Genomic DNA, 10,985 nt, shown 5'->3' on the forward strand with positions numbered 1-10,985 from the left:
TGTGGTATCATGTCAATAAAGTCACAAAACATTTCCGCATGTGATCACGCAAGGATCTATACCAGAAAATATTGGATGCCAAAAGTTTGAAAAAGAATTATGTGAGTCACTACTTGGCATCTATAGCAAAGCTAGCTAGTATCCCAAAGCCTAAATTTGTGGGTTGCAAAGCGAATTTAGGTTATTGTGTTGATGCAAAAAATACTCGTAAAAGGAATCGTTCTTTAATTTATCCACCAATAAACGTCAGGCTTTGAATCCCAGTTTTTCCATCTTCTTCTCTAAGCCTTCCATATTTCTGCATCTGAATATTACAAGACTGAATATTGCTACTGCCTTTGCTTGCATATAGTTCATAACCATTTTTTCTTATTTTTTCCCCCATAACCTCTAATTCTATATAAAGCTTTCTAACTAGATTGTTAATTTGTTCTTGGATTAGTCAAGCGTAACTACACATCAAGGTTTGATCGTGAGATAACTACAACTCATGCCTACTCTCCACTCGCAAAAATGAACCTAGCCCCCAATTTTGTTCCTTAATTACAATGGAAACATCAAGATATTGAGGGAATATCTAACAATACTGTTTTGTTTCCTTACCAATATGCGTGGAAATTGAAACGACAGAGTTATATGTGCAAAGTCCAATTTTTCTTCAATGGTTTGGGACTACTGAGTAGACCGGGAATGAAGAGTTATATGTGAAAAGTCCAATTTTTCTTCAATGGTTTGGGACTACTGAGTAGACCGGGAATGAACGGTTAAGATGGATTATAAAAAATTGAACGTTGAAAATTGTTTAAAGAGACAAGCTATTAGTAGGCTGGATTACCAAAGACAAACCTGTGCAAGTCATAAAAATCAATGGCATGCACCTACAGAACCCATCTAACAGAGTTTAAAACGGATCATAATACCAAATCACCATTACAACAAGCATGGAGCAGATCAACCCCACACTTATCTTCATGTTTTTCCATGAGGAGAAGAGGTCATCATGATTTTGGCTAACCAAGTTTTCAATAAAGAATGAGTAAGTACAATTCAGGCTGCCTACTCCGTCGACTGGAAAACCCTAGCTAAGTCCGAAACCCTAAAGAAGCACGTCTGGGCGAATCATCGTCCACCACCCTAACCACAAACCCCTACTAAACTAAATTATTTTTTACCATTAATTATATCGTATCATGCATATTGTGGCAAGATATTCTATAAAACCACAGTCGCTTTACATAATTTCATGCGTATTAATCAAGTGGCTGGGATCATGATCAAGGATCAACTAATTGTTGTTTTTTTATAAATATTATGTGGGTACAGGGGTTCATTATATGCTCTTGTTGGATGCTTTTCCAACATATGTTTTAACAAACAAATTTATTTTGAATACCATATGAACTGCTACACTTTTTATTTTTTTATTTGTCATATGAATTAAAATTTAAAGTAATTTATCTTTATTCAAAATAAGTCATTAGCAAGGCACATGACTTGTGTTCAGGGTTATTTTGGACACTTCCCTTTATAATAAGTTTGCCTTCGACAAAAATAATTCTAGGGTTTCTCAAAATATACAAAAAGGAGGTTGATCTGGCATACAAGGATCTAAGTGTTTTGCCGTTCAAAAAAGGGGAATGATCTGCACTTGCTTCTTTGTGTTTCAAAGTAAAGATGGCTTAAAAATGTAAAGTCATTGGGGATCCTATGGTAAAGTTTTTTTTTTTTTTTTTTTTTTTTTTTGAACAAAATCCAATGGTAAAGTTGGATGATATTCTTTATGTTCATATGAAAAATTAAAAAAAAATGTATAAGTTCTTAAGACATTTCAAAAGATTTCCCCTTTAACAACTAACATGTTAAATTAAACAAAAAATTGAGAAAAAGCAAATTGTGCTAGCTCCTTCCTCATCCCATTTGCATGGGCCACTTTGCTCAACTCTGCATATAATTGTACATATGCACATATAATTAGTGATGTCAATAGGCCGGACAATTGATCGATCAATAGGGACTTTCTTTGTGATCCCAGATAGGAAGAAAAACCAGACCCAGCTGTAGGGTACATAAATTTTTTGAAATCCAAGTTGTATTGCTGCGGCAATGGTTTCACACATGTATTAACGGAAATGAGTAGTTTAGTTTATCTTAACAATTATATGTGGGTCCTAAGAAAGCTTTGATGTTTAATTTGTTTATTCTTTATTAGTGTTAAATGGGATCCGCAAAGACATGTCCTTCTACATGCTTCTATAATTATGCATTCCCTTCTTCATCATCTCTATCATTATGTGATTTACAATGATGACAATCACAATAGTTAATGATGATTACGCGGAGAGAGTGACCATCTCATCTTAGTGGTTTTTTTTCAAACGATATCGTTAATGGCTTAAATTGTTAGTTGTTAGGGGGGATGAAGATGGGGATCAAACCCACACTAGAGTGCATAAGTATTATTGCTTTTTGCCACTACTAGTGGCAGATCTAGGGTTCAAACCTTGGAAGCTCTCAGTGTTAAAAGTCCAAGTTTTTTAAATAGACACATAATGCAATTTATTCACCGAGGCATTTCGTTGAAGACTTGTGGGCTTGTTGTCGTTAGCTAAATCAAGTTTTGCACATGTCAAAAGATATCGACATATGCTGAAACAATCTAATGAGTGATAATAAAAAAAATTGTCGAATGTTGTTGACGCAACCTACAAGAGATATCTCCCCAGACACTTGGTGTGCACAAAAAGGAAACATACCAAATATTCAAAGGGTCCTCAGAAGACCTTCACATGCATATATCTCATACTTTAGATAGTCTTGGAACCACTTCAATCCCAATGTGCATCCATCTCAATGTAAAAAGAATATGTATATATATATATATATATATATATATATATATGTATAGAAGTCCCAATGTGCATCCATCTCAATGTAAAAAGAATATGTATATATATGTATATATATATATATAGACACACACACACATACGCAATTTCTCACCTTTTTGACGCGAGAAAAAAAGTTAAGTGTCTATATGATTATACTAATATACTTCTCAACTGGAATGTAATTAAAATTAAGGGGAGTGCGCTAGCTTATAGCCTAAGAGGCAACTTTTGACAAATCTAACATATAATGGTGTGCATAACATTTCTTGTGGCTTACAGTGCATAATTGTCTTCCTACTCGGGAAGCCTTGTACCGACGACGGTCCTCTCTGAACTCTACTTGTCCTATTTGCTGCTGCCATGATGAAACCATTGAGCACATTTTCCTTGCTTGCTCTTGGGTTGAGCCAATTTGGTTTGGTGGGGCTTTGGGGTATAAATTGGATCGTCTTTCTCTCCCGTCTTGGCTGGACTGGATTCAGAAGGTATTCTCTCCGACTTTATGCAACTTTGGAGATACAATGTGGAGACAATCTTATATTGTTTTTACATGTTGGTGTATTTGGAAAGCTCATTGTGATTTTGTTTTCAAAGGGATGTCTGTTAACCCTTTAAAAGTCTTGGCGGATGTTTCTGCGGCTATGAGCTCGTTTTTTGGTGCTAAGGCAATGGCTGGGGTTAGGGGAGGGGGTGACGGGAGGAGGGGTACCCAGGTGGCGCGGTGGTGTGCTCTGGCCTTTCCTTTTGTGAAGATTAATGTGGATGCTAGTTGGTCCAAGGCCTCAAAGATGGGATTTGTTGGATTGATTGCGCGGGACATGGAGAGAAAATTCGTGGCTGCAGCGCGGTATGCTATATCTGCTCCTTCTGCTGCTGCAGCGGAGGCTTATGCGTTGCTGTACGGGTGCCAACTTGGTGACGAGTTGGGAATAAGGTATGTAATTCTTGAGTCGGACTCCCTTGAAGCGATTAATTGTTTATCTAGTTCGCTGTCTAGGGGTAGTTGGGAGGCTTTCCCGGTGCTGGCTCGGGTTAAACAACTGGGGGGGAAGTTCTTTGATTGCCGATGGTCTTGGGTGCCCCGTTCTGCAAATGGCGTGGCTCACAAGATTGCATCGGGTGGTTTTACGGAGATGAGTGATGTCGTTTGGGTCGTTAGGCCCCCATCTTCGTTGGTCTTTGTATTGAACAATGACGGACTACCTTGTCCTCATTAATTTGTTTTGGTGGTGCTAGGGCTGACACCTCTACTTGGTGGAGGGGTCTTTGTGGTTTACCCATTGTCACTGCCTGTTTATTGTATGTATGTTTGCCTCTCTGTAGGCCTTTTATGATATGGTATCTGGTGTTCAAAAACATGGTTTGTGAGAGAAAGTTTGACTGCTTATGTATTATTGACTGCCAAAAGAGATTAGGCGGTCAGTTGTTTAAACTACTAAGTTCTTGGTTAGGTGCATGATCATTTAGTTTAGTAACACTCAATTACTATTTAGTTGGACGAAGTTCTGAGTTCAAATTTCATATTAATAATAACGTCGATGCTTGTTATAATTTGCCTTAGTCTTTCCTAGCTAGCTTAGATAACCATGCAGTGTGCCGGGTTCTAGAGCACATCCATGATCCATATTCACTTTTCATCGTTTTAATACCAATACGAGAAGATCAAAACGGTTGTTTTAGTACCATATGCATTCTTATTGTTTTAGTTTTCAATTTCTTTTTTAAAACTGAAAATCTCGTTTGATAACTACTTTCAGCTTTTATTTTTCAAAAAAATTAAAAACTAAAATGTGCAAAGTTACTTTATCGAGTTTTCAAGTTTTGGTTTCAGTTTGTCTTGGGCTTGAAGCCCAACAAAAGTAACATCAACAGACCAATTTTGGGTGAAAAATAAGAAGTCATCCTGAGCCCACATTAGGAGCAGCCCATTTCATAGAAAACTGAACCAAACGCTGCGTTTTGGTAGCTAAGGAACAATCAAAAACCCTGCTCTCACAGTGAGCTTCTCTCTCTCTCTCTCAAAATGTGGCCTTTACAGTCTCTGCAACTCCGGCGGCTTCTCCTCCGCTATCTCTCCAGCTCCTTTTCATCGCCGTCGTCTTCCCAAACACTCCAAACCCACATCCCGGTTCTCTCCCAAAACCCCAACCATTTGCGCCATTCCCAACCCGCCATAACCACCGCAACAAGCTCCCACTTTCTCTGTCTACCCCATTTCTCTCTCTCTAAACCCTTCTCGTCCTCCGCCCCACCGACCCAAGATGCAGATCAATCCGAATTGGCTCAGTCTCTCTCCTCCGAGCTCCTCCAGGACCCCAGCTCCGACCCCCTCTCCGTAACCCAACGCCTCCAGTTGAGCTTCTCTCACATCACTCCAACCCCTTCCCTGGTCCTCTCCGTACTTAATCAGTCCCCCGAGGCCGACCGTACGGTTCTTGGGTTTAACCAGTGGCTGATCTCGAACCGTAATTTCGAGCACACCGACGAGACCCTATCGTATTTTGTGGATTACTTTGGCAGGAGGAAGGATTTCAAGGTGACCCACGATGTGATTGTGAGTTCAGGTGGAGTTGCTGGGGCGAAAACTTTTGCTTCCGCCATTGATAGGCTGGTGAGAGCTGGGAGGCCTGCTCAGGCTGTTTCTTTCTTTGAGAAGATGGAGAAGGATTATGGGCTGAAGCGCGAAAAAGATTCGCTGAAATTGGTTATCGAAAAGCTCTGCGAAAACGGGTTTGCAGGCAATGCTGAGAAAATGGTGAAGGGTTTGGCCAATGAGTTTTTCCCTGATGGGTATATGTGTGATTTGCTGATCAAGGGTTGGTGTGTTGATGGGTGATAGGAGCATATTCATGCGATTTAAATGGCTTGTTCTCGTGCATTTACGTTATGTTTCTCTAGTTATTTTAGTCCTTTATGCTTCTTTTGTGTGTTTTCAGGTTCTAAGGGCTTAGGGAGCAAGAAAGTGCATTTTGAGGCTATTTGGGGCACTTTTGGGCATGGATTGGATAGCTTAATCATGGAGCAAAGAGGATGGACGAAATTGAAGCCTTGTATGCTCTTTGGGGACATAAAACAAAGGGCCTAGCCCAATCAAACAAATCCTTTGAGCCATGGAAAACCTCTAGCCCAAATCAAACATTCTATGCCATGCAAACCAACCTATTTTAGGCCCATTCTATGTACTTAAACCCTAGCCCTTTAAACTAGCCATATTATGATTTATTCACTTCCATACTCTTCTTTATTCCACATGCATTCACACACATGCACATCATTCACTCACATTTCCTAGCCATGCATCACTTTAACCCACATTTTCACCCATTTACACACACATGCACTCACATGCATTTCAAGCACAAAACACCTTCAATGCCGTGACTTCCCCTTCATTCCATCCATTCCACATGCAATTCCAACCTAACCCACGTGCAACTTTTCATCATTGCACCACAAATCAGCCACTCACATGCATTCACACACACTTCACACAAACAACAAGTCTTTGCCGTGCCTTCCACACCAATTCCAGCTTTTCTTCATCATTGCAGCCACTTTGCCCTTTTATTTATGCATTAAACCTATTTCCTTTCCCTAAATTGCAGCCACAATCCACACCTTTCCAACCTAGCTGCATCCTACATACATTAATTAGTCATTCTTTTCATATTGCACTCACATGCATTCACATGCATTTCAAGAAGCAAAACAACATTGTGCCGTGAGCTTCCCTTGCATTTTCAGCTTTCCTCCTTGCATTCACATGCATTTCCAACCTAACATTCCATTCTTTAATCATTCCTAGCTGCCATTCACATGTTCTCCCATCCATTCTCTCCCTATAAAACCATGCATTGCATTCATACAATTCATTCATTCACTCCCCATACACTCTTCCATTTCTGTGCAGTTTTTCTCCTCCATTGCAGCCACTATCCAACCACTTCCCATCCCTCCAAAACACTTCACATAATCCCCAAAGCTCACCTTAGACCTTGTGCTACAACAACGAGGAAGAGAATAGTGCCTAAACGTTCATACAATTCAAGTTTGAGTTGTTGGAATGTTTAGGTGTTTCTTTGATTTCAATGTTTAAATTCAATTTTCTTTGTTTTGTAATGGAAGAGAAGAGTGCCTAAACGTTCATACAATTCAAGTTTGAGTTGTTGGAATGTTTAGGTGTTTCTTTGATTTCAAAGTTATGAGGAACTAAACCCCCCTTTAGCTAGGGGGTGATTCGAAACTATGTTTATACTTGCAATATGAATTGATTACTTTTGGTTGGAATTTCATAAGTTGTGGATTCAATTCGTTTAACCGTTTGATTGATAACTTATTTATGTACGTTTATTAAGAATGCGCGCTTAATTTTCATGCATGAATATGACGCTAGAATATAAGTGAGTTTCACCTAATAGTTACGAACTTATATTCACAAGTAGTGGAGGTTGTTTATAAACAATCGCGTTAAACGAATTCTTGGCATAAGTTTCATGCGTATTCCATAGTAACGAATGCCTCGTCAACACTTATAATTTTCATTGAACTTAATGATCTTGGTTGAATGTCTCTATCATGCGTATTCCATAGTTAGGGACTTTGATTAAGAATAATTTGGTTGTAATGCGTATCCCATTCAATCCAATGAATCTAGGGAAATCTGAAAGTTAATTTAAGCGAACCTAATTAACTTGGGGCATTGAGTTTCATAATTTATCGAAAGACCAACCGAAAGTCAATCTTGTTTTGCAAGTGTAACATGTGTGGAGAAGAACCCCTTGGCTATTCCATCATCCATATTTTCATCACATTCATATTTACGTTTATTCGTTTTACAATTTGCTTAGTTTATTAACTTGTTTTGTTATTTCAATTTTCGTCAAATCAAACTTCCCCCCCTTATTTTGTTAAGTCTTAATCATTTGATTTGTCTTATTTTATGTTTTTAAGTATTTGGAGTCTTTTGAACTTGTTTTGAGTCTTTTAAGTTTGTCTTAGTGTTTTAAAAGTTAGTTTTATTTATTTAAGTCAAGTGTTTAGCATCCCTAGTTAATCCCCGGTTAGAACGATCCATACTTACATCATTACTACAATTGTCACAAATAGGGTTTAGTTTGTGTGCGTATAAATCACGCATCAATTTTTGGCGCCGTTGCCGGGGATTGGCAAATTTGCTAATCCCTTATCTTGAGTCTTGTTTAAATTGTTTAGTTTCTGTTTTGTTTTAATTTTTTTTTTTTTGCACCGTGTGTATGTGTTTTGTTTTTGTGCCGTGTGTGGCAACTTGTTTTCTTACTTGTGCCAAGTCTATTAAGTTGGTTATTTATCTTGTTTACTTTTGTGTGTAGGTACTAGTTTATGACCCGTAGCTCACAACCTGTTCGTGAGCATATCTCCGACTTTGACGGTGATTTTGAGAGGACTTTGAGAAGGAACAAGAAATTGCAAGAGTCTAATCCTCCTAGTCCCGAACCTGAAGTAGAAGAGGAAGCCCCAGATTGGGTTAAAGAAGAAGTACCAACCATGGCCATGGACAATCGAACCATCAAAGAGCTTTCTGCCTCGGGTTTGGCCAATGCAGCCCCTCTTTACATTCAATACCCCGAGGCTGCCCAAGGCAAGACTGATGAATTCGAGTTGAAGTCAAGCTTGTTGCACCACATTCCGAAATACCATGGGCTTTCCATGGAAGATCCCAACAAGCATCTCAAGGAGTTCGAGGTTGTTTGTTCGAGCATGACACCCATAAATGTTGATGGGAACATTCTGATGATAAAGGCTTTTCCATTCTCTCTTGTGGAAAAGGCTAAGGATTGGCTTTATGAATTGGCACCCGGGACCGTTAGTTCTTGGGAGAGCATGAAGAGAGCGTTCTTGGAGAAGTTCTTCCCTACTTCAAAAGTCATTCTCTTAAGGAAGAAAATTAGCGGAATCCAACAAAGTCAAGGAGAATCTTTTCCGGCATATTACGAGCGTTTTAAAGCCCTTGTTGTATCATGTCCTCAACATCAAATGAAGGAGGAGCTTCTCCTTCAATACTTCTATGAGGGCCTTCTTCCCATTGAAAGGCAAATGCTCGATGCTTCGGTGGGAGGTGCATTGGTGGACAAAACACCTATGGCAGCCAAGACCCTAATTGCAAACCGTGCTCTAAATGCACAACAATATGAAGGTGTTGGGCAGAGAGACGCCCCACGGCCACATCATGTAAATGAGGTAAGTTCTATTTCCGAATTACAATCCCAAATGGCTAACCTTACATCTATGTTGTCGCAGTTTGTGGAGGGCCCCAAAGCGCAAGGAGCTACAATCTGTGGTGTATGCTCCATTCAAGGGCATCCATCCGAGACATGCCCTCAATTAATTGAGAACGGAGGGTGGGAATCTGCCAATGCCATGGGCTATGGGAATCAAAACCAACCAAGGAACGATTCATATTCTAACACATATAATTCAGGTTGGAAAGATCACCCAAATTTCAGATGGAGAGATGCACAACAACCTACCCAACAAAGTGGATTCCGACAACCTCCGGGTTTCTTTCCAAGGCCAATGGCACCACAACCACCTCCTCAAGCACAATCATCCCAAACCAACTCAGGTACGTCTATGAATGATGATAAAACATATCAATTATTAACCACAATGGCGCAGGGAATGCAGAACCAAGCAAAGGAGGTGAATGAACTAAAGAAACAAATGGGACAAATGGCCGAATTTTTGGGACAATTTCGTGAGAATGGTAAGTTACCAAGCACTACGATGGTCAATCCAAAGGGTGGCTTCGAATCTGCAAAAGCTATCACCCTAAGAAGTTTAAAAGAAGCGGGAAGCAAAGCACATGAATCTGCCCAAAACAAGGAAGATGAGCAATCCGACCCCACGGCGAGTGTAGCACCACCCAAGCCGCAACCATCTAAACCTTCCCATCTGTCCATCTCAGGTAATGTTGTCCCAAATGTTGTGATTTCGAACACTAATCTGCCCAATGTTCCTTTCCCTCGCAGATTTGCACAATCAAAGAAGGAAGAAGCCGAGAAGGACATTCTAGAGACCTTTCGGAAAGTTCAAGTCAATATCCCGCTCCTAGATGCCATAAAGCAAGTGCCCAAATACGCTAAGTTCTTGAAGGAATTATGCACTACAAGGAAGAGGGCGTCACATAAAGAGGTAGTAAGGGTAAGTGAGAACGTTTCCGCTGTTTTACAAAGAAAGTTACCACCAAAGTGCAAAGATCCAGGTAGCTTTACAATCCCTTGTATTCTTGGTCAAACTAAGTTCGAACATGCTATGTTAGACTTAGGAGCTTCAATTAACGTCATGCCATACTCTATTTATGCTTCAATGAACCTTGGTGAATTGAAAAATGATGGTGTGATTATTCAGTTGGCCGATAGATCTAATGCCTATCCAAAGGGCGTATTGGAAGATGTCTTAGTGCAGGTGAATGATTTGATCTTTCCGGCTGATTTCTACGTCCTAGACATGGAGGATTCAGCCCATTCTACATCTTTGCCGATTCTCCTTGGTAGGCCATTCATGAAGACGGCCCGAACGAAGATTGATGTATACAAAGGCACCTTGACAATGGAATTCGATGGGGAAGTGATTGATTTTAATATTTCTGAAACTATGAGATATCCCGTTGATGACCATTCTTGTTTTTCCATTGATGTTATCGATTCTTTGGCGCAGGTATACCTTGAAGAATTGAACGAGGACGCCCTGGAAACAACCATCACTAAGGCTATAGAGCGCAAAAATGAAGGATTTGGGCCAATGCAAGGCCACGGCAAGGAGGAGGAATTCTTTGCAATGGGTTCTAGTGAAGAAATAATTGAGGTTGTGGCAGCCCTTGAGTCATTGCCACAACAATATGGTAAGGTTCCACTCTCACTTTCAAATTCAGTTTCCACTAAGATGCTACCTTCTGTTGTTCAGGCACCATCGCTTGAACTTAAGCCGTTGCCGGACCATTTGAAGTATGTGTTTTTGGGAGAAGGCGAAACATTGCCCATCATCATTTCATCAAGTCTCACGGCAATGGAGGAGGAGAAGCTTGTGAGGGTGCTTCGAGAGCACAAAACGGCCATAGGG

The 10,985-nt window shown here is 40.0% G+C and overlaps 1 protein-coding gene across 1 annotated transcript; it reads left to right on the forward strand.

Annotated features, from left to right (window-relative positions):
* Positions 1 to 4,911: 4,911 nt before the first annotated feature.
* LOC137710227 (small ribosomal subunit protein mL104 (rPPR9)-like) lies at positions 4,912 to 5,724 on the forward strand. Its single transcript, XM_068449165.1, has one exon. It carries the CDS (start codon positions 4,912 to 4,914, stop codon positions 5,722 to 5,724), a length of 813 nt encoding a protein of 270 aa, XP_068305266.1.
* Positions 5,725 to 10,985: the final 5,261 nt, after the last annotated feature.

Source organism: Pyrus communis, chromosome 12 (assembly GCF_963583255.1).
Source record: "Pyrus communis chromosome 12, drPyrComm1.1, whole genome shotgun sequence".
In the NCBI taxonomy this organism is placed as follows: domain Eukaryota; kingdom Viridiplantae; phylum Streptophyta; class Magnoliopsida; order Rosales; family Rosaceae; genus Pyrus; species Pyrus communis.

Coding starts and splice junctions, on each gene's coding strand:
- LOC137710227 (XM_068449165.1), top strand. CDS start 4,912: ATGTGGCCTTTACAGTCTCTGCAACTCCGGCGGCTTCTCCTCCGCTAT.